Source organism: Mytilus californianus, unplaced genomic scaffold (assembly GCF_021869535.1).
Source record: "Mytilus californianus isolate M0D057914Y unplaced genomic scaffold, xbMytCali1.0.p SCAF_13, whole genome shotgun sequence".
NCBI classification, from domain to species: domain Eukaryota; kingdom Metazoa; phylum Mollusca; class Bivalvia; order Mytilida; family Mytilidae; genus Mytilus; species Mytilus californianus.
Genome location: NW_026262615.1, coordinates 43,648,218 through 43,673,494, shown reverse-complemented (window position 1 = coordinate 43,673,494; position 25,277 = coordinate 43,648,218). Strand labels below are relative to the sequence as shown.

Below are 25,277 nucleotides of genomic sequence, written 5' to 3'. Positions count from 1 at the left end.
AACCATAGAGGAAATAACACTCATGTAAAGTTTAAGTATATCTACAATCAAAATTAACAGAAGCATCCTGAGGATTTGAAGAGCAATTTGTGAAAAATGAATTTGTTGATTTTTTTTAAGATTGTGAAGATGTGCATACAAGGTAAACAGTGTTTTGAGAGATACTTCTTACAAAGAAAATTATTCAGTTTCGCATGGTTTAAATTAAAAGCACAGATACTGTTAGATATCATCTATACCGTATATCCAAGCGACATGTCGCAAATCAAAATTTATAGCTAAAAATAATGTGGAAAGAAACATTAAAAAAATAATAATCGGTTCAAAATCAAAAAGTCCTTTTAGGACATTTAATTGTCGAAACTTTAGAAGTGTCTCTTGGCAAATCAGTGTTCAGATCGATATATCTCACCAATGTTTAGATACTCAATGTCTAATAGTCAATAAGTACTGAGGATGAAATGAACAGTAATCAAAACGTGATTGCAATTGTGTTTTAAGATATTTGTAACCAGAACTAATTACAGAAACACCCAATATTGACAATGCATTTTTTTTGTTTTGTCTTATTCAAAACATGTTCAAAACATTTTCAGCAGAATCTTTTTCTGTTTTTTTTTTCTAATATTAGATCGTTTTGTGGTAATACACTACAATTCATGTTACACTGAAAAAGGGTCATTTCAAGCCAAGACTATTTTTGAACATCATCAGAAGAAATTGTTTAAAAGTTATATGCAAGGAAGCAGTCTTTCACTTGAAAAAAGGAGAATATGGTTTTAACGGGAACCTAGGGGAATAAATGAAATGTGGATGTTCCCTCTGACATGTTATTTTCACAGACAGCTTTCGTTTCCGGAAATCGTTTTTGTTTTTGTTTTCAAATAAAAGAATATTGTAATTACCTTGTTGGCCTTGCTCTTTCAAAACGTCATTTATCTCCTGCAGGGTGATGTTTTTGATGAAGTCTATGGTCGAGTTCTCTTCCAAGGATGTCTTTAAAATACCTTGCATTTGTTCTTGCATAGAATTTTGTATCATATCCTTCATAAGTGTTCTTATGTACACTTTCATTTTCCTGTTAATGGCATTCGTATCTAGCAAGGCAACCAATGGTGCTCCTTTGTCGTTTATCAACGGTATAGATAATGGGTCTTCATTCACTATATCTTTTGTGTCTGATTTTAATGCTGTAACCGATATAATTCCATACCAGGACAAAAAGAAAGCAACTAATATAATCATTGAATTCAATTTCCAATAGCACTCCATTATTCCTAGCGAGTTTCGAAATGTTTTCCTCTAAGTTTCAGCCAGTCAATTGCATAACATTGTAATGTAACTGCACTCTCTTCACTGTATATATCTGAACACAATCAGAAACAATTGCAGTCTCTGCAATGGATGTATATATATATATACCGAATAAACACATGCATATTACATTTACTATGTCATTGCACTCTCTGAACGATTTATGTATGAAATAATAGTACACAAGCGATATAGCTTCATCTTGTAACCAAATCGCATGAAATTTTCTTTGATTTGGTAGGATGTCTTTCTTGATAAAATCACATTAAATGTCTGTACATTATTTTGCAATGCAAACAGATGGTTATGCTTTATTTTGTAGATAAAAAGCTCCTGCAATGACGTATGATTTCGAGTGTGTCTGTCTTGATAAATCACAATTGATGTTTGTACATACTTATACTTTGTAAATAGATGATAACACGTTATCTTGTAACAAAATGCTTATGTATTTCTCTATCATTCGCCAGGATTAACAATGATAAATAAATAGATTTGATTCCTTATAACAATGATAGCAAAAACTAAATTTTATCAGGCTAAACCAAAAAATATTCTTTGTAAAAGTAATTTTCCATTTAGTGTTTATCTTGTGTTCATCTCCTCCGTAACAAAAAAATACATCGACAAAAATCTTATTCTAAATTGTTCGGTAAATCTAAGGAAGCTTCGGTCATCTGGTGACATTTAATAGAAGTTCTCTACCCGTCACTATTTAATTAATCGACATGTTAGCGTAACTCATACACTCAAAAACTGTACATGATCAAGGCATGCGTCTTCTGAAAAGGGTTATTTGACATATGAACTTGAAAAACACCACTTGAAATTACCTTGTGCACGTTTTTAAGTGAAAAAAACTTGGAAACCATATAGTGTTGTAATAAGCATAACATTTACTTTTGAAGGTGGAAACCGGAACTGTCTTGCTTTAGCTTAAAGATTTTGGTCAAGATAATTTTTGATAAAGTTGAAGTCCAATCAACTTGAAACTTAGTACACATGCTCCCTATGATATGATCTTTCTAACTGTAATGCCAAATTAGAGTTTTGATCTCAATTGCACGGTCCACTGAACATAGAAAATGATAGTGCGAAAGGTGCATCCGTGTACTATGGACACATTCTTGTTTATTAAAAAGTACCATTAACTGTACATTTTTGTAATCATTTAAGTTACTTTTTTTATTTAGAATTACTTTTTTTTAAATATTTTCTTATCAAATATTGAAAATGCAATGATGGAAATGACCTTAAATTGTTGTCTGAACAATTGGTTTTAATTGGAATTCAATCAGTTCTTTTCACGTTTTAAAGGAAATCTTTTTATTTTGTTCTTATAGGTTCCCTTTTCCGCTACTTATTTTTCTTTCGCTTTATGATGATTGCAAAGATGCCGTTAAAATTTTTTGAATATCATATTGAAAAGTTATTGACCTTTTTTATTTTAACTTAACCTGTTTTAGCGTATCTTTTTATTTTAACTCCCTTAACGCCGTTTTTCTTTTGAGTGAAACTCCCCTGTAACCATAAAAGAAATCGACAAATTTATCGTTTTTCAAATTGCTCGTTATGTCCTAAGGATGTACTGTTTAATCTTTACGGAAGAAATGCGACAACTTCATATGAGAGTTATTTTCCCTTCTTTATTTGAACTACATGTAAGTGATATATTAATGAACACATGAACCGGAAGTTATATTGACAATGATATCTTGATTTCAGTTCCTTCGTCTACCAAAAGGAAAATGGAGTCAGGGTCAAAGGTCAATATCATATTAATGATATTAATTTTGACTTTTGCTTGTGAAGGCATCTTCTTTCAAAGAAAGATTTAAAAAAAATGCTGCAAAAATTTTGCACTAATGTGGTGTAAATATGGTACAATTAGTCTGTAACCATCCAATGAGTTATTGCTCCTTAAATGTTATTTTTTTATTTTAATTGATTATAACTTTAATCTGGAACATGATAAAATCACAGGACCTTGAATAATTTTGAAGTAGCCACTTTCGCACTTTTTTCATGGAAAAGTACCGTCAAACCATATATTTTTTTTTATTTGCATAGAGTAACCTATCATATAAGAAAGGAAATGACATACTGTGAACCGGATTCTAAAGAAACGTTCATTGAAACCATGTTTTTTTGGGAATCAGGGTGAAAAATTCATTAAAAAAAATCACGTTTTGCACCTATAATGGTCACTTTCTAATATATAATGATATATATTTGAAACTGAATCTTTGGTGAGTAAGATAGTACAGTACATTACCGTTTTGTTTCCTCGAAACTGTTCATTTTGTTTTTTTTAAACATTGAATTTTGTTGATTTTTTCATCAAAATTAATCGGGAAAGATCGGGCAACACTTTATCTTGATCGTGAAAGACCAGACGTGACCAAACGGACGCAGGACGTTTGGGCATTTTTATCTGTAACACTTAAGGACATTTGCGCTTCAAACACTATAGACAATTGCACTTTAAACTTTGATACACCTGTTCAAAACTTACAAGGCATTTGCGCTTTTCACCTATAACAGTTTACTTGTAATTTTTAGAAAATTTACTAAGTCATGGAAAGATGTACACGCATTCTTTGAAAATTCGTCCGAACAAACAACAGAATCAGATTTTTTTTCCGGGTAAACTAGACATTTTATGAAAAAAAATTGTATACGTTTCTGTGTAAACGATAGAGAAAACGAAAATTTTATGGATGAAACATTTAAATTTTGACAGAAATTCTTCAATTAACTTTCTAATTAGTGGATTTAAAATTTCTGGTATCCAGTAAGGTTGTAGGTGATCCACTTGAAATTAAAAAAAAAATAAAATACACCGACATCGAGAATAAATGTCATTAAACTAAATATTTGGTTTGCAAATAAATTGCCAATTCTTAACTTTTTTCAATCAAATAATAAACTGTGAATACATACAAAAACGATGATTTTGAGGTTTTATCTGCGAAGAAATCATATCGCTAGGAGTATATTACATGTAATTGCAGATTTTCAACATAATCAACTATTTTCTATTTATAATATTATACTGCGAATCAGCTCATTCGATACAATTTCTAAAATTTACGAAATACATATACTGTTACATGTTTGGTTTCGTTTAAACGTAAACAATACAGACACACATTTGGCAATTCTTAAAAATTTGACCTTAAATCCACGAAAACTATGAAGAGGTTATCCACTATCTAAACGTAAAATAAAACGAACTACATACTGTCTAAAATAGTCTGTGTTTCCTTTTTCAGCTTTTTCACAGTTTGGCGTCTTTTGCCATGAATAAAATTGAGAATGGAAATGGGGAATGTGTCAAAGAGACAACAACCCGACCATAGAACAGACAACAGCAGAAGTTCACCAACAGAACTTCAATGCAGCGAGAAATTCCTGCACCCGGAGGCGTCCTTCAGCTGGCCCCTAAATAAATATATATACTAGTTCAGTGATAATGAACGCCATACTAAACTCCAAATTGTACACAATAAACTAAAATTAAAAATAATACAAGACTAACAAAGGCTAGAGGCTCCTGACTTGGGACAGGCGCAAAAATGCGGCGGGGTTAAACATGTTTATGAGATCTCAACCCTCCCCCTATACCTCTAGCCAATGTAGAAAAGTAAACGCATAACAATACGCACATTAAAATTCAGTTCAGGAGAAGTCCGAGTCTGATGTCAGAAGATGTAACCAAAGAAAATAAACAAAATGACAATAATACATAAATAACAACAGACTACTAGCAGTTAACTGACATGCCAGCTCCAGACTTCAATTAAACTGATTGAAAGATTATGTCTCCATCATATGAATATCAGGCACAATCCTTCCCGTTAGGGGTTTAGTATCATACCATCATAACATATATGAGAAGAACATAACCCGTGTAATGCCAACAACTGGTTTTTAAATAAATGTGTTTAGTGCCGATGCAAAGACCCTATAAGTGAATCAATATTAACGCCAAAATATGCAATCTTTAATGACCTGACAACAGTATCGTAACTATATCCCTTCTTAATAAGTCTATTTAAAGGTTTTGTTAGCTTCAGAGGTGAATACTGACATTTTTGTGCTTTGTAAAGAATATTTCCATAAAAAATTGGATGTGAAATACCTGAACGTATAAGAAGTCTGCATGTTGAGCTATATTTACGAATGATGTCCTTATACCGATGATAAAATTTAGTAAATGTTTTGACTAGTTTGTGATATCGAAAACCCTGGTGTAATAATTTTTCAGTAATACATAAATTTCTCTCGTTAAAATCTAAAACATTGTTACATACACGAGCGAATCGTACAAGTTGAGATATATAAACACCGTAAGATGGTGACAAGGGAACGTCACCATCTAAAAATGGATAATTAACGATAGGAAATGAAAAATCATCTCTTTTATCATATATTTTAGTATTAAGCTTTCTATTAATGATATAGATATCAAGATCGAGGAAAAGGCAGTGGTTATTGTTAGTATTAGCTTTATTTAAAGTAAGTTCAACAAGATAAATTTCTTTAGTATACATACTGAAGTCGTCATTATTGAGAGCCAAAATATCATCCAAATATCTAAAAGTATTATTAAATTTGTGTATCAGATGTTGTTTCGATTGGTCTTTGCTGATTTTTGTCATAAATGCATGTATCTAAGTAGTAACAGAAAAAATATATATACAACGAACTTTTTATGAATGAATACAAAAGCTTCATATTCATCAGAGTATCATATATAGATTTTTAAATTATAATGACTTGTGTTTATTGTTGGGCAAATTATCTTGATACAATAAAGGGTAATTGCAGGAGATGTTTACCTTTTAGCTTGAACCTTTTCGAATATATTTTACATTAACGTTCTCAGCATCCATTAATAACATTTGATACACAAATAACAGATAAAAGCATAAATGAAAGAATGACAAATTGTCAAAACACCAAATTCATAAAAGGACAAAACACGAAAGGCGTTTTTTAACTCCTTCTTTATAAAAGAACAATGCAAATACAAAAAAAGGTGTGGTTGTGGGGGAATAAAATCATGATATATTAAGTAAAATGCACAATGTACACTGACAACCAAATATCATTTATAATGTCTCACCTTGTAGCTCTTGCATTTTTTTTTCGATTCTCATATCACTCGCAGAGAACTCATGGTCATTTCAAACACCTGAAATACATGCATAACTTTTTTGTAAGATATTGTTTTTCACTAACATAAATTTACGTTTTATCATCTGAATACGTTCAATACAATGAACATGTTTTCTGATTAATTCCAAAAAAAAAAACTCTCGCCTCCAGCGCTCTTTGTTTGTAATTGAAATTCAGAAAATATAATCGGTGGTTCAGTTTGTAAGTTCATTCGATAACTCTAGAGATCAGTTAGTACAATACAGGTGAAACCCATTTTTTTACACATTGTTGCGACATTTATTTCTAAATTCCAAATTGATATGCGAGTACAACAACAATCAATGTAGAAGTTATAAAAAATAACAAAAAAAAAAAAGATTAATATAATTTGCATACACCATGTACAAATTAAGACAACATAACAAATATTACCAGGAATTATTATAACACTGAAAAAACGTATTGACTAATTTTTAAGTACATGCGAACTTACGAACGTTTTTATAAGCATCGAACAAGAAAGCATTGTTTCATTGGTATACATATTGACTTTGTTATAAGTAAATAGAAATTAAACTAAATATTGTTGTTATATACATATGCACATTCATAGCTCTACAATCTGTCGATACCTGTATCTTGACATTGCACAAGGTCAAGTTTTTCTGTGCCTGTAAATGACGTTTGTACACTGAATACATTGGATTTCGATATTTGGTGTTTTCTGCTCTTTGGTCGGGTTGTTGTCTCTTTGACACTTTTTCTGTTTCCATTCTCAATTGTAATATTGATAATTTTGTCTAAAATGCATAATTTTGTTATTATTTGTTGTTGACTATGACCTAGCTGTCAGTAACTGTGAGTACTCTCAGATCTGCACTTAGTGTCTTTTTTTTTCTTTTGAGGATTTATAAATGTCCTGTCACGTCAGGTATGTGTTTTTTGATATATGTTTTCTTCTTTGTATCAATATGATGAGTTAAGCCATTTTCAAATAATTTTCATAGTTTGTTCTTATGTTGTTCCGTTACACCACAGTCACAGGTTAGGGGAGGGTTTGATGCCAGCAAAATAGTTTTACCTCGCCACATTCTGTATGTTCAGGTCCCAAGTGGTTGTCGTTTGTTACGTTATGTCATATTTGTTTTTTTGTTCATTTTTTGTACATACATTAGGCTGTCAGTTTTCTTGGTTGAAATGATTTACATTCGCCATATCTGGGCTTTTTAGGGCGGTTTGGGATTTTCTTATTGTTGAAGGCCGGACGGTGACCTATAGTTGCTAATTACTACGTCATACGGTCTCTGGTTTACTATTGTCTCATTTGCAATCATACCACATCTTCTTATTTAAATATCATTCTGAATTGATACGACTCGATACCAACGTGTTTAATAAATAACATTTCACAAAATATCTACCACATCGTCCTTAATGTCTGACTAGCGATACATCTTTTGAACAGCATACTAGCTACTCGGAATTTAAGACTAGCCTAAGAAACATATTGTACAGGATGGCAAATTTTCATGTGTAACACACCAAACTGGAATAGTTTGTTACGGCGTATGTTAAAAATTCCCCTGCGAGGCACGTTTTATTTGTTATACAATTTGTTTCGAAAGTAAACCATTTAACTTGGTCGGTTTAAAATTGTGTGTGTATAAGCTGTTGTATATGATCTGTAAAAATAAAGTAAAGAAAGAAGATTCTTATAAGTATCCTTGCTGTACCTAAGTCAGGAAATGACAGGGTATATCTAAAAACTATTTGATAGACTGCTCTAATGGTTAAAATTTCCATTTTTTTATTTTCTTCGTTTGTTCTACATTCATGTTATTACAATACAACTCATATTTAAATCCGTTTATTCTTCGTCACGTTTTGATGTAAGAATCCACAATATAGATAAATAAGTCAGGTTTTCCATAGTTTGAAAGGTTTTTGTTCATATTGTAAACAAATCTTATTAGAAAATGAAAAATGACACGCCTTAAATTTGATAAGTTCGAACCGCTTTCATGGTTTTGTCGTTATCGGGAACGCTCAAGCACACAATTGTAAACCTCGGATGTATAATTACTAGAATACAATAGGAGCTAAATGACAAAAAGGGAACTAAAACGAATAGCCAAATCCATCTTAAGTCAATTTAGCCTGATCAGTTAATATTGTTAATTCATTAACAGCATGCACTACATTATAAAAGTGATTCCAATCACGTTCAGTGGCAAATACTACAATATTATTTAGACGACGAAAAGGTAAGTTACGAACTGCGTCGTTAGTAGTCTTTTTTCATATCTCAATGTGTTTCCTTATTTCATTATTCTTACTTCAAGCCTCATGGCCTTGTTTTTTTTATATCCAACATAGCAATGACACCAATAGCCTGTGAATTACAGACCAGAAGCAAATAATTGTATATAAATCATTTAAAATTTAGTTTGAATTAGTACGGACTTGATTTTCATGATATTGATTATCCACGGTAATGGTTTTATTAAGACGAGAATTTCTTGTTTATTCAATTCAATTTAATTGATAAGACTGCATAAAAACATATAATCTGCTGATGTGAAATAAGCATGATTAGGCTCGTTCTTTTTTTTTCAATCAATTTTATATGAAATGAGTCAAAATAAAGATAAACAGGGACGCATTTTACAATGTCTTATGACTGCCATTTATTTGCTTCAGTCCTTGCTTTTACAACCTTTTGAACAAAACTTTCTCTAAAACTACTGCGTGTATATCATTCCAACTTCACACACATATTAAAATGGAACTGGTCTCTTTTTTCTACCAAAAAATAAGACTTATCCTTCTGGAAATTATTTGTATTGACTTTTGTTAACAAATTATCAGCAAACAAAGATAAATAAATAAAACAAATATACTGAATTGCCAAAAATACCGAAAAAAAAACCCGACAAGTTCAAACGTTAGATTTTATCAACCGACGTTATGAATTGAACACAACTATCATATTCCTGACTTGACACAATAATTTTCAGAGGAACTAGCTATATACCACGTCAATATAAGGAATATAATAGCAAGTAAGTTGATATAAACATGCTCAGTTGCTTTGTCGGAATTGGATAGTTAAATAATGGCAACAGTAGTATACCGCTGTTCGAAACTCATCAATCGATAGAGATAAAAACAAATCCGGGTTACAAACTAAAACTGAGGGAAACGCATCAAATATAAGAGGAGAACAACGACACAACAAAAACACAACATTAAAATGTAACACACACAGAAACGAACTATAATATAACAATGGCCATTTTCTGACTTGGTACAGGACATTTTAAGAAAAAAAATGGTGGGTTGAACCTGGTTTTGTGGCATGCCAAACCTCCCGCTTTTATGGCAACGTCAAACACTACACAAAAACGACAACATCACATGACAGGACCACAATACAAATAAATGGGAGAACATATAGGACAAAGAAACACACGAATAATAACTAACAAAAGGTACTAGGCTTAACATTCAATACGCCAGACGTGCGTCTCGTCCACACAAGACCAACCAGTGACGCTCAGATGAAAAAAGTTTGAAAGCCAAAACAAGTACAAAGCTGAAGAGCACCGAGGACCAAAACTTCCAAAAAGTTGCGCCTTACACGGCCAGGGTTTTCTGCCTGGGACAAGAACATCCTTATTATTTAGAATAATTTATAATTTTGCAAACAGTAAATTTAATAAAATGACTATATAATAGATATACATGATAAAACCGAAGTGGGGACTAACGACAGAATAAAAACGAATACATTACATAGAACAACTTAATCCAACACATAAAAATACACAGCCGAGTTAGCCAAAGCCTAAACGCACAAAGTGACGTCACATTTGAAATTCTAAAAAAACACACAAAGTTAACACCATTCACCTCATTTGAACTTTAATGGATAGTCTAATTGGCAAGCATACTACATCTTCTTACTGTTATAAGGATATGACTGCCCAATCCGAATGGAGGTTACCGTAATTATTTTTAGTCCTATTGTAGGATTGTATCGGTACAGAGGATGCATTTCTTCGAGGACGCGTGCAAACTTTTTTTCTCTCAGAGTTCCACATCTTTCTTATTCTAAAAAACTTCAATCATATTTCGTTTGTTCCATGTCATCAGATTATTTTCTATTGTCCACAATTTTAAATGATAACCCCACTTCTCATGTTCAATGATCCTAATTGATGTCTGTTTAATCCAGCATTTAAATGAGTGAAAGATATTCATGATCTGATAGATGACGCCAGTTTTTGTTTTTTTTTTATTTGATAGTTTTTGTCGGAGGAGGAACGGTTGGCTATTTTTTTCTGAATATATTCAATTTAGAAGAATGGAAAACACTTTTACATTTACAATAATGTCGAACCATTTCGGATTCCTATCTAGCCTAGTCAAAAATCGCTCAACCTGCAACTAATTGCAACACAAGGTTTTTTTAGAGCAAATTATAATATAGACTTGTACTAACAACATACTAAAACTATACAACTGGAAAAGAAGGAAAATTGTTATTTATGGTTACATTTTTAGACCTAACGCTTGTTGAAGACAGCAAACTTTATCTTAATAGAGTATTATGTAGTCCTCTAGTTATTATCATTCATATTGAAGTAATTTTGAGGTGAAATGAGTGATTTTTAGTGAAAAAACCCTGAAAACTGGAAACATAGAAAATATCCGTTGCTAATGGTTAATATTTTTGAAATTTGATCTATATAGAAAAAAGAACATACTATTTTATGTTTTATTTGTGAAGTCCTTTAGTTATCAATATTAACATTTAGGTAATTTTGGTTAAATATATATGTTTTAAGACCGAAAACCCGGAAAACTGAAAATGAAAATATCTCGGTTATTGATGGTTAAAACTTTCAAATTGGGATCTTAACAGAAAATAGAGAATACTATCTGATGTTTATCTTAAGAAGTCCTATAGTTATTAGTATTTAAAAAATTGTAATTCTTGTGTAAAATGTGATAAGTAGAGAAAAAGTGTGAAAAATGGAAATAAAAAACTCGATTATTCATGGTTAAAACTTTTAACATAGGATCTTTATAGACAGACTATAATATCTTATGTTTATCGCATATGTATTCCTCTTGATATCGATATCAATAATAATCAATTTGTTGTGTGAAATATTTTGTTATACGAACTAACTACAAAACAAGAATATATCCATAGTACACGGATGCTCCACCCGCACTATCATTTTCTATGTTCAGTGGACTGTGAAATTGGGTCAAAACTCTAATTTGGCATTAAATTAGAAAGATCTTATCATAGGGAACATTTGTACTAAGTTTCAATATGATTGGACTTCAACTTCATCAAAAAATATCTTGACCAAAAAACTTTAACAAAAAACTTTAATCTGAAGAAGGACAGACGGACGAATGAACAGACGCACATACAGAAAAACACAATGCTCCTAAGTGAGGGGCATATAAAATGAAAATTTAAAAATTTTGGTTATTTCTAGTTTGATTTTTAAAAACGAAAAAATCATAATGGAAACAGGAAATGTGTTAAAGAGAAAACAAGGCCACTAATTGGTCTTTAACATAGCAAGAAAATCCGGCACACGGAGGTGGGCTTCAGCTGACCCCGTAATTGTTTTTTACACTAGTTCAGCAAAATGGACACCACCCTAAACTCCAGTACATACAAATGAACCAAAATTATCACAAAAAAAAAAACACACACAAGACAAACAAAGGCTAGAGATTCCTGACTTGGGATAGGTGCAATAATGTGGCAGGGGTAAAACATGTTGTGTGAGAACTCAACCCTCCCCTAGTTTCTTTAGACAATATAGAATAAACAAACACACAGTAAAACTCAGTTTAAAAAATGTGCATTTTGTGGAAGTTTGAAATTTTATCTTATGTTTCGGTTATGTATTTATAGTAATTATACGTGTAGGTATAATAAACAAAAAATGATTGTGTTCAAAAATAACCGTAAATCAGTTTGGTTACTGAATTTGATTTTGTCATGTTAATTGCTGGAAATGTCATTTTTCTAGTGTCCTTGACTGTAGTCCTTTTTGTGTATTTTTTTCTTTAGCTACTTTTACAATATTTGAATTGCATAAAGTCACAGTTAAACACAGACGATGTGATTGCAGATTTCTCTTAATGTGTTGCTAATTTTATTTAGCAAGCTCTATCAATATCCACGTTTAATTTCAGATATATAAGCTTTTTAAATTTAGGAACATATACTAGTTCATTGAATTAGCATTAAAAGAGGGGGCAAAAGATACCAGAGGGACAGTCAAACTCATAGATCGAAAATTAAATGTAGATCTGATATTGTTTCAGGCAATTTCAAGAGCAGCTTTGTCAATACGATTATAAGTTCACCTCAAGAGCTTGCATTTAAATAGTAATTGTACTAAAGTGGTCCAATTTTGGATGTTGAAAATGAGATAAGCATTGTTAAATGAATTAATGGGATCACTTCCTGGAGGAAGTGTTAATAGCAACAGCGCCTTATGTGTGTACCCTATAAACCTGCATGCATGTGATGGTCTGAAACATCAATCAAATAGTAATGACAAAGAACTAACATTGGTTGTCTGCTATATGAAAATATATGATCAAAGATATATATATATATACTTACTAGTATATAAAGAAAAGCATAACCAAGTTTTTTATTTAATATATCTCATTGAATTAATTTAATAAAAGGTAATCAGCTTTAGCCTAAGAACTGTAAAAAAATGATCATGCATCATCTGTGTATGAATTAAAATTTGTAGTATCGGTGGGCGACTTTGATGGCCAGAGATAGCGTTTAGATAGTCATGTCTAATCTGAAAGTATGTCTGTTGGTTTTTGTTAGTCGTCTGGGTTGCTTTCTCGTTGACTTTAAAAACCTCAAATCTCTCTTTATTCATAAATATACTCTATTACAGATATATCAATGTTAAAGACGCTGTTTTCTGTTTCCTGAATGCTGACCTGTATTCAACTCATTTGAACGAAACTATAAAAGTATTTAAAAAAATACACCTCATGCCAAAAGAATATAAATGTTTAGCTTTTAAGGTCCACTAACTCTATCAGTGATCTCTTGGTAGTAAGTTTGATCGCTTGCCAATGAACCCATCACTTATTATAAAATCTCCCCACTTTAAAAACATAAGAAGATGTTGTATGATTGCCAATGAGAAAACTTTTCACAAGAGATATCAATGATGTGGGTGTGGATGTAAACAACTATAGTTCAACGTCAAAATATAAAACAAGTCAAACGAGAAACTCAAAAGCCTGATTAATGTTAAATCAATAAACGGAAAAACAAATATGACAGATATCAAACAATAACAACCAAGTAATACAGGGCCATTGGCTTGTGATAATTATATTCATAGTGTGCAGGGTTAACCCTGTTTGCGAGCACTCAACCCTCCAATAATCAGGAACAGTTTTTATTTAGGGGCCGGCTGAGGACCACCTCCCGATGTGGGATTTTCTCGTTGCATTGAAGACCCATTGGTGGCCTTCGGCTGTTATCTGCTCTTGATCTGGTCGGGTTGTTGTCTCTTTGACATACAGTATTCCCCATTTCCATTCTCAATTTTATTTAAATAGCAAACAAGGTAAGAATAAATGGTAAAACCCAGTTGGAAAGGGCTCAACTCAAAAAGATCAGCACGGAGTATATAACCAATTAACAAAAAGACACTGAGTTCACATAGCTAGTTCAAAGCTTAGTAATTACAGTTGATGAATAAATACTGTTGGCACCGACTAAAATATAAATAAGTACACATCCGATTAGTAACCAAAGTGAAAAGTGGATTTAGTGTTACAGTCAAAGCTTTATTTATATGGTGTGTGAGTACTGAGATCGTCGCAAATTACATGAGTAGCTATTTGCTTCGAGGAGCCTGAAATTTTCATTCGTGAAAAAATATTTAACATAAATTCATTCAACACTCATCATTCTTATTTTTTTTATGAAACATTGTTGGATTCTAAATCATAACATGTTTGTTCCAGAAGGTAAATGAAAAAAAAATATATTGTTTTCTTTCTAAAGTTGTGGAGAAAAAATATATTAAAGACTTTGAATCTTGCAATAACATTTTTTTTTATAAAGAACAAAACATGTGTTTCTGGAACCCATTCCCCAACAAAAATAAACTGTCTGTGCCTTTAACACACGGGCAGAATTCTTTCAAATACCAAGTAAGAATGTGACTAAGTTGGTTACTCTAATTCAGTAAAGGTTCAATTTATAGGTTACTTACCAACACTATTTTGGAGAACTAGATTCTTGGATTGTAAAATATCAGAACACAATCTCGGTCTATATCTTTATTCAAATATACAAATTTTGAGCCAGGAAAGTGATTCATTTGTAATATTATTCTTTTAAATTGAAATAATTGTGTATTGTATTGTACTATTTCAACTGTTTTAAAAAATACAGAACATTTTTTGTATAATTTTATTTTTTCTCAACTTTGGCAAATAAGGGGAAGCAACTCATGTAACCTTAATTTTACTACAAAAGATTTTTATAAATTACACCACTTTCCGCAAAATATATTTTTGTATAGTTTTAGTATGTTGTTCATAGAAAGTAACAGACTTGTTTTTCAGAGAAAAACTTTGTGTTGCAATTAGTTGCAGGTTGTACACTAAATTGACTAGACTAATCGTCTACTCTTAGACTGCTAGTGATTTGTATTGCATGCTTTGTGTTGCATAAAATTTCGATAAATAATGGTCATTTGGACAAAATATTGGAACGCTTCATTGGCCATGGAAATAATTTGGAATAACCTAAATCTGAAAGAGTTTATTCTAATAATCATTTTATCAAGCTACCTTTTAGCTGTATAGTCGCACAAAGATAGGAAAATATTGTTTTAGATAAAATTTAGCCTTATAAAGTTTACAAATAGTAGTGCCCAGAGAAGACATCTTGGATTAAAGCACTGAATAAAAACACCAACAGAGAACTACACGTGTATCAATTTCGAAATATACATTTCTAGGTGATCTATGAATTGTCAGTCAATCAGAATGCAGCTAACGATAAAAGGGAAATTGACACAAAGTGACGAAGAAGCTTACATGGTAATTTGAACTAAAAACAATACAACATGAATAAAAAAATCGATAATCTTACTAGTTGATAAGATGACTAATTAAATGGAAAACGAAGTGTGTTGGTGTTTTCTGGAGGTCACAATATTTCAGTCAATAATACATAGCAGTAAAAAATCAAATGTCATAATGAGAATCGTTTGACGAGGGTAAAACAAGCTACTCGATATACAATGATATATAATCCTTGATTTGTTTTTTTAATAATCTACAATGTTGCCTAATACGATTGTAGATTAACATTGTTTTCAGATAACTGTCGGTAATCACCCTAATATGTACTGTAACAGGAACCTGATGTTCAGTGGTTGTCGTTTGTTGATGTGGTTCATAAGTGTTTCTCGTTTCTCGTTTTTTATATAGATAAGACCGTTGGTTTTCCCGTTTGAATGGTTTTACTCTAGTCATTTTTGGGTCCCTTTATATCTTGCTGTTCGGTGTGAACCAAGGCTCTGTGTTGAAGGCTGTACTTTGACCTATAATGGTTTACTTTTACAAATTGTGACTTGGATGGAAAGTTGTCTCATTGGCACTCATACCACATCTTCTTGTATCTATGTATACTGTTGTTTGTACTTTGATCGCTTTGCTATATTTGCCAAAGCGTTGTCATTTCATTTTTGACTCATGAGTTTGAATATTCCATCGGTATCTTTCGCCTCTAATTTAAGTTTCTTCAGCTTGCATTTAGTAACTGCAAGCATTATCTAATACGGTGTTATTAAGTATTGATTTACCTGTACCTGTGTTATTATAAAATCGATATTTAAGGGTAAAGTACTTTTAATGTACATATGTTTACCATATGATGGTTTTATACCTTTTGTTGTACTGCTAATCAAGATAATAAAAGAGGATTAAATACTTAAAGCTAGCAGAATACGGTCGTATGTTTGTCTCAAACCAGGAACAGATGTGTTTTTGTTCTTTTATGATTTTGGTTTCCATGAGATATATTTTATACTCATTGTCCTATTACTTGTCTTAAATCGTGATGAGTTATAGCCGGATGTATGGTGAAGACATTTGTCTTTGTTTTTGTAGTCTACATTTTGACCTTTAGAGGCTTTTTTTCCTGATATACGGTTTGTTGGATTGGCGTATATACAACATTTCTTTAAATTGTATAAAAGAAGCTTGTGTTCAAGAATAGAATGCAATTCCCAACAGACTCCATTTGACTACAGTAGCTATAATTGATTTTCATTTTCTGTCTATTTATTGAAAAAAACCTGGTAAATAGCAAAAATACCGAGCTCCAAGGAAAATTCAAAACGGAAAGTCTTTTATTAAATGGCAAATCAAAAACTCAAACACATCAAACGAATGGGAATCAACTGTCATATTCCTGACTTGGTCATGTTGGTACAGGCATATCCTAATGCAGAAACTGGTGGATTGAACCTGATGTTATAGCTAGCTAAACCTCTCACTTGTATGACAGTCGCGTAGAAATTTATTACATTGACAACAATGTATGATAGGTATTTCATCAATACCATTTACAGGCCTTTAACATAGATAGATTTTGGCTTTTGCAAATACCACCAGCATGTTTAAATTGAATGAAAAATAAATATAATATCAAACGAAAGACCAATCGATAATGGAAGCATTGGAGATCTTGTTTCATTGGCATTTCTCCACGAGTCAGACGTGTCATAAAGCAGTTATGGGTCACCTTCGAGCTTTAAACAATGAAATAACCCATACCGTAAAATTAACCATACAAGGCTCGACAAGAATAACGAAAACAATTCAAACGAGAAAATTTAAGGCCTATTTTATAACATCCAATTTAAGGAAAACCAATATGCTAGACTTGAACAAACGACAACCACTTAATTACAGGCGTCTAACTTGTGACAGGCAAAACAGAATGTTTAAAGTTTTCAGTCAGTAGCTCTGACAATGATCTAGTTATATTCGTATGTGTACTTATAGTTACATATAAAAGTGACATGCAAACTCATTAGTCGAACATAAACTTACAATACCATGGCAAAAAACTAAAAACGATCAAAGGACAAACAGCATTATACAAAACACAATATAGAAAACCAAAGACCGAGCAACACGATCGCCTAAAAAAACAGGGGTTATCGCAGGTGCTGGAAAAGGGTAGGGAGATACTGCTTACCCAATCAAAAGTGGTGTAGGAAACTTAGTATTCTCTGAATATCCAAGTTCCCATAAAAATGTATTTAGTTAACGTAAATACTACAAAATCATGCGAACATTTTGAAGGCGTTTAGGTCAGACACTAAAAACCAGTTGAAGATAGAAAACTTAATCAATAATATAACGAATAATTAACAAAATACATTTTTTGTTTCTTCAGATCAATCCCCTTTTTTGTCCACATTTATTTTTATTTGTATTTTGACTCAGCGGGAAGTCGTACACTAATTTTGAATTATTAATATAAAAACAGAACTGTAAACAGTACAGTGCCAACTTCTTGTATATCAAAGAACCCTTGAAATAATTTTTAAAGGGCAATGTGAACTAGTCGACAAACTTTGAAGAGTTTTCGTATTGGAGTATAATTGTTGAGATTTTATTTAAGAATTATTGCGAGACTATTGTCAACATTTGACAAAGACCTCATGATTTAGAAATATATTTTCAATTTATAGACATTGATTTAAAAATAAGATACACAATGTAATCTTATACGTTTTAAGTTTCACATTATTTTAAGCTAGCTTTCAGTAATTACGATATGCGGACGCTATGTTTTGTATACTGTTGTTTGTCTTTGGTCGTTTTTTTCATTTTTTGTCAATGTATTTTAAATTTGTTTCGACTGATGAATTTGCACATCACTTTGGTATGTTTCACCTCTCTTTTTAGTTCTTAAGAGCTTGCTTCAAGTAAATTCTACGGTGTTTTTAAGTTTATATTTACTTGTTAACCTGTTTATTTGTAAAAAGGACATTTAGAGTAGAGTACTTTTAATGAACACATTTTAACCGTTCATTGGTTTTCCCATACGTTTTTTTGAAACTGCGTCAATACTTAAAATCTAACAAAATATGGTCTCATGCATGTCCCAAATCAGGAAAAATAATTTTGTATTTCAAAAATATTGGTATCCATTAGAGAACCATTGTCCTATTACTTTTTTTAGACTGGCGATGAGTTATTGCCGGATATATAGAATAGATAATTGTTTTTCTTGCAATCTATATGTTGACCTCCAGAACTTTTTACTGGTTTATTTAGAATTTGTGAATTTTACCTATATTTCACATTTCAGGAATAAAATTATATTATCATAACAGGTTTGACTAAAATAGCTAGACTGATTTTCAATATCTGCTTTTTTTTAAACCTCTGTTTGAAAGGGTTGTAGTTTTTGTATCCTTAGATTCAGTGTATTGTTTCTTGAAAAATTGTTGAAGCTTTGTAGTTGATTTTGACATTATGTTGTCTGATCTTTATTAAATCAGATATCTGATTGGTCTCTTGATATTTTCATATTAATAGCGCAATCTCCTGAATGATTTAGTTTATATTGATACCAGCTACATGGTATTCACATAACTAAATGTTGGCATTTTAATTATTTTACTTTTGCAAACACCATATCCTACTTCTTAATGCTAAACACTGATTCTTTGTCCTGTTTAGCAATACTTTTTTATCCTTTTGGTTTATCAGCTCTTTATTTTTTAACATGGTTTTGGTTTCTCAATTTATTGTCCTCGATGATCACTAAAGAGACATTTATTTTCGAAATTCGCATCTGGTGCAGTAAAATTGGTACTGTTAATGTCACATACCATCGAAAACTGATAATTGTTACATTTTGTTTTGTCAGGGCGTAGTCAGTTTATTTTCAACTTATGAGTTTGAATGTACCTTTGATATCTTGTGCCTCTCTTTCATACATCTAGGGATGAAATGGATCAATTATTTGTAAAATAGATCTACAAATTCATAGAATACATATCACTTATTTGGAAAATAGATCTACAAATTTATAGAATACACCAGTGGCATCACATTTATCATTTCTTTTTCGATTTTCTAATATGACTTTAGTTTACAAATAAGAGTTAAGACAGTTTTAGTAATGTATACAAAAGATGAAAACGCTTACATTGCCGTTTTGACTCTTGTTGCCCTGTACATACCACGACAAACAAATGTCTACAGACAAAATGAAGTCGGTTCTCCCGTATAAATTATTGATCTCTTAAACGGAAGGAAAATGGATAATACATTAACATGTCTTGATAAAATGGCATTCTATGCAATTAGTAGATCTTTCAAACGATGTTCAGATAAGTGCAATGAATTCCTAATGGAAACAATGTTTTAAACAAATCTGAAATTGAGTTTTCGTTTTTCTTTAAAAATCATAGTTAATATTTTTTTCTCATCTGGAAGTAAGTTGTCGTTCAGCATTTAATACTCGAAGGGTAGACGGGGATATGTATATACATACGGCCCCCTTTTGACTTCTCCAGTTCCTGTAGTAAAACCTTTACCAAAATGCAGCGACAATACTCACTGCAAGTTTAAGAACTGATGCAATAACTATTTGAGAAGTCTGGTGGCCTGTCCCTATCCAACATACACTTATTTTTTCGTAACAGCTCCTGTCCTTCATCCCTTTTGTCCCACCTTGCAGAACCTACATATTGTTTTAGTTGTAAATGTGTTTGTAACCTGAATATGCATGAAAACTTCTTCGACGAAAAGGTTCTATGCAAGCAACACGCACTCAATCATCAGTATTTCGATAAGTAAACATTGAATTAGTGTGAAGACAAAAAGGAAGTAATGTTTACATTTTTATTATAATGACATTTGACTTTATACGTTTCTGATCATCATAACTGGTTTCGATACTGTACCGTACCAGTAAGGTTTTTTAACAGTACGAGACAGGTCACCGGCGACACAATTATAATACCACCAGGATCCGGTATGGTTGACTGCACAATTGTGTTTGTATGTGTCGTTGTCCTGGTCAACTGTGGTAAATTTCATACCATTGTGAAGTTTTAACGCATCACCTTAAACGAAAAATGAGTTTTTAAAGATAAAAAGTAATAAAACATAATACTTGCTTTTATTGTTTTGCGTAAATTGTATATAATGCATTAGAACTGCAACAGCGGTTATAATTGTTTGTCAGATTGTCAATTTGCACGCTGTATAAATTAAACCTTTCACATTCTTAAAAAAAATTTAAAAAAAAACCGAAATCAATTGTGTTCTATTTCTATTAAGTTAAAGCTTTACAAAAGCAACAATTATATGTCTGTAACACGGTAAAAACAATTCATTGAAAGGAACACGTAGCTTTGACGTAAATTTGAAGAATCAACGACACTGAATATGTACATTTATAAGAGCAATGGCAAAGTAAGTATCGCATTATTTGTATAATTAAAACAACATCATTATCTTCAGGAGTGATTTGTTGTTTTTTATTGTATTTTTCACGTATTAAGCAACAAGTTATTCTGTTTGTTTGTTTTTATTAGCGTATTTTGCGATTCCAAAAATATCCTGGTCACACAAGATTTTTTTTACATTTCAATTATTCTAAGAAAAAAAACGTGTTAAGCTTTAACTTTACTTCTCATTATGTACTTTTATCAGCTACACTGTCTAATTGTCTGCTGCCTCTTGAAATGGATGAGAACTTGCAGGTTTGCATTATATGATTTCAGCATATGCTAAAATCAATTTTGCATATGCTGAATTGTTTAACTTATACAGAAAAATTGGCGCGGAATCAAGGTCATAAATATAAAACTTCGCATAGATTAATATATATATATACCAAGTTCATTCTAGCATATACTTAATTCATTTAGGCATATATTTAATGAATTTAGCTAATGCTGTTCTTAACAAGTTGTTTGGACAGTTGCTGCATGCGGTCCTTACTTATACTAATCATATCGTAACTAAATTGATGATCAGAGAATTTTCGATGCTTTTTCACAATGTCTAACAGAGGTGGTTGCATAGACCATCATTGTTACATTCATTTTTTTGCTACGTATAATGGACTTGTACAGGATTCAATACATTTACTGAACAGTGATCGTTTTTAAAGTTATTAAACATGTTAAAGATCCGCCGTGAATGTCAACATTTTTAATGTAGGGAGCTAATATAAGATTTTGATGTGAGGGGCTATGACCTCAATATTGGACAAAAAATTACAGGACTCAAAACGTGAGAAAATAAAAAAGCAGGATATTCTATAAAAAAAGAAGAGACAGTGCGTGAAAAAAGCAGAATACAAACTTCGTGGAAAAAAAAGTCAGGATAAAAAAAATCCTTCGTAGCCCTTCTCTTGAAATCAAATTTATGCTGAAATGAGTTTAGCATATGCTGAAATGAGTTAAGCATATGCTGAAATGAGTTTAACATATGCTGAAATGAGTTAAGCATATGCTGAAATGAATTTATAAAATAATTATGGCCTTGATTCCGCGTCAACACTTCTTTATAAGCTAAATAATTCAGCATATGCTAAATTGAATTAAGCATAACCTAAAACGATTTTAGCATATGCGGGTGGTCTGAGTGCCCATGAGACAACTCTCCATTAAGGTCACATGCTGTAAAAGTAAACCATTATAGGTCAAAGTACGACCTTCAACAACGTGCCTTAATCAGAAAACAAAAAAATATCCCTCTATCTAGCTTCTCACCTATTCCTCGACTTTCAGATTTTTGGGTTTGAGTGTTCCTGATGAAGGTTTTTTCCAGAAAAGCGATTCAGACAAACCAAATCTATAAAGTGTTATCTTTATTAACTATCTACTGAAAGACTCATAACATATACTGACAGGTTTTAGAAACGCAACATACATTTTGGTGATATTTTTTACCAAATCATGATTGGTCCTCAAAGAACTACTATTTATGCTTACCATACTTCTTTATGGTTAAATAAATTCAATATTTGGCTTACCTGAGGTTATTGAACATACCGGATTTGAGAAGTCGCACGAATTTCTTAAAGCGAAAATTTGATTTTTTAATGATTTTTTTTTTCGTGAAACAATTCTTATAATCCATACCCACACTTGAATCATTAAAAAAAATGTTGCACCTCCACATTGCCGAGACTAAGCAATAAAAATCTGAATCAGGCCATAATGATATTGCAGGCAGGAATACGTGAACGTGCTATTTTCAGACAATTTCACGTCAGAAACTCGTTTTACTGTCCTTACAACAACGGTAGACAGGATTTGTTAATTACCATCCAGATCAACATTTAATGACAACGTAACGTCAATAAAATTTGATAATGCAACGTCATTTGCGAAACATGTTTACGGCCACAACGTCAACTGCTTGTTAAGTCGACGCATGCCATGGCAGACAAATTCATGCAAAAAAGTTTCCCATATACTGAAATGCCAAAGAATCGACAGCAGAAATATATTTAAAGCACTCAAGTTTAAACCATTTAATTGCTAAAACACACTTTAATGCATGGGACAGAGGTAAAACCAGATGGTAAAAAACAGAACTCAAAACATTTTCAACAGAATTGGTTGACCTTTCAGACAATCAATTTGGCGTTGATTGCAGTCAGTTTTTGCCTACGACGGTGACACATTTATTGATAAGGAGAAAACCAGGGTTTCATTGCATACCACATGATTTGAACTTTAAAAATGACGTCATCAGTTCAACTTTTGAATTGCAAACTTTTTTCAGACAATTAACAAATGATTTAAATTTATACATTTATTTTACAAAATTGTCTATCTGAAAATGGGAATAATACAGAATAATCTAGTGTTGCGTTTTTAAAATCCGACAGTATATAGAATATTTCAAGAATCGGTTCTAGGGAAAACTGTCTTGAACTGTTCTAAGAGTAGAATGACTAAAATCGTTTTTTGGATAGAACTGCTTCTGAAAGATACTGTTCTAAGGGTGCCAAGAGAACTTTTCTCGAGGATGTTCTAGAACAGTTCTCCTGACAAATTTAAAAGAGGTTAGAACTAACCCAAACTGTAGTTTACCTGCATTTCCAGAGTAATCACCAACAGTAAGTTTGTATTTCGACGCAGCATCTCCGACAACAAATGTTTTATACACAGCATATTTGTTGTTGTTGCTTGCATCTATCATGTCCACTCTCAACTCGTACTTTCCACTGGAGGTCAACGTATTGGTGTATTTATTACCTTAATATGATACAAAAATAAATTATTACACCAGGGTTTTCGATATCACAAACAAGTCAAAACATTAACTAAATTTTATCATCGGTACAAGAACATCATTCGTAAATATAAATCAACATGCAGAAATCTTATACGTTCAGGTATTTCACATCCAATCTTTTATGGTAATATTCTTTACAAAGCTAAAAAAAATGTCGGCATTCACCTCAAAAGCTCACAAAATCTTTAAACAGACTTATTAAGAAGGGATATAGTTACGATACTGTTGTCAGGTCATCAAAGATGGCATATTTTGGCTTTAATATTGATTCACTTATGGGGTCTTTGCATCGGAAATAAACACATTTGTTCTAAAACCAGTTGTTGGCATGATACAGGTTATGCTATGATACTAAACCCCTTACGGGAGGAATTGTGCTTGATATTCATATGATGAAGACATAATCTTTCAATCAGTTTAATTCAGGTCTGGAGCTGGCATGTCAGTAACTGCTAGTAGTCCTTTATTAATTTATCTATCATTGTCATTTTGCTTGGCATCTTTTGTGATCTATTCTGACATCGGACTCGAACTTCTTTTAAAATGAGTTTTACTGTGCGTATTGCTGTGTGTATTTTTTTCTACATTGGCTAGAGGTATTAGGGGGGGGGGGGGGGTGTTGAGATCTCACAAAAAATGTTTTTTGCGCCTGTCCCAAGTCAGGAGCCTCTGGCCTTTGTTAGTCTTGTATAATCTTTAATTTTAGTTCATTTATTTATTTCGGAGTTTAATATGACGTCCATTATAACTGAACTAGTACACATTGTTTGTGTAGGGGCCAGCTGAAGCACGCCTTCGTGTGCGGGATTTTCTCGCTGTGTTGAAGACCCATTGGTGGACTTCGGCTGTTGTCTGCTCTTTGGTCGGGTTGTTGTTTCTTTGTCACATTCCCCACTGCCATTCTCAATTTTATCTAAATACACTAATTGTATTGTTTTCTTGTGAATATGAAAATCATATATTTTTCAGAATTATTCATTAACCACTTAATGTTTTAATGTTTCAATGTACACCCGTTCCTGCCCAAATATTCCTCCTCATCGATATTGAAACCAAAACAAAACTTACCGAACCAAAAGTCGCCATGGATATCACCAAATCCATTTTCGCATTCAACCCATTTACGTTTAAAACTAACAGATCCATCATACCGTTTTAGTATAACCTGGTATAAATGCAATGTGATGACAATTAACATTACGTGTTTACATTTTGTCAATGTTTTGCGTCTATTGAAATATTTACGCGTTTGCTGAAACTTGTTTGTTTCTTTAAATAATATTATAGATACCGTCATTATCCTAATTTATAAAGGGCCTCGGTGGACGAGTGGTCTGTGTTTTGTACTGTATCACTATCCTGTCAACACGTTGGTTGTGAGTTGGAACCTCACATGGGGGAGG

At 32.0% G+C, this 25,277-nt stretch overlaps 1 protein-coding gene and 1 long non-coding RNA gene across 5 annotated transcripts in view; both read right to left on the bottom strand.

Annotated features, from left to right (window-relative positions):
• Nucleotides 1-4,599, bottom strand: part of LOC127723737 (uncharacterized) — a 41,014-nt gene extending 36,415 nt beyond the window's left edge. Inside the window, exon 1 of the long non-coding RNA XR_007992229.1 lies at nt 4,559-4,599. This is a non-coding gene — a long non-coding RNA (uncharacterized LOC127723737). The remainder of the gene's footprint in view (nt 1-4,558) is intronic.
• LOC127723732 (fibrinogen-like protein A) overlaps nt 1-25,277 on the bottom strand; it is a 130,424-nt gene that overhangs the window by 101,362 nt on the left and 3,785 nt on the right. The window contains exons 6-8 of one of the 4 annotated variants that reach the window (XM_052230486.1): nt 24,943-25,039; nt 23,670-23,834; nt 20,450-20,678 (exon numbers count right to left, since the gene is read on the bottom strand). The exons of the other annotated variants lie outside the window; for them this stretch is intronic. Of the exons in view, the coding sequence (XP_052086446.1) occupies nt 20,476-20,678; nt 23,670-23,834; nt 24,943-25,039 (465 nt within the window). The 3' untranslated portion in view covers nt 20,450-20,475. Of the gene's footprint in view, nt 1-20,449; nt 20,679-23,669; nt 23,835-24,942; nt 25,040-25,277 lie in introns of those variants that run through there. 4 annotated transcript variants of the gene reach the window in all.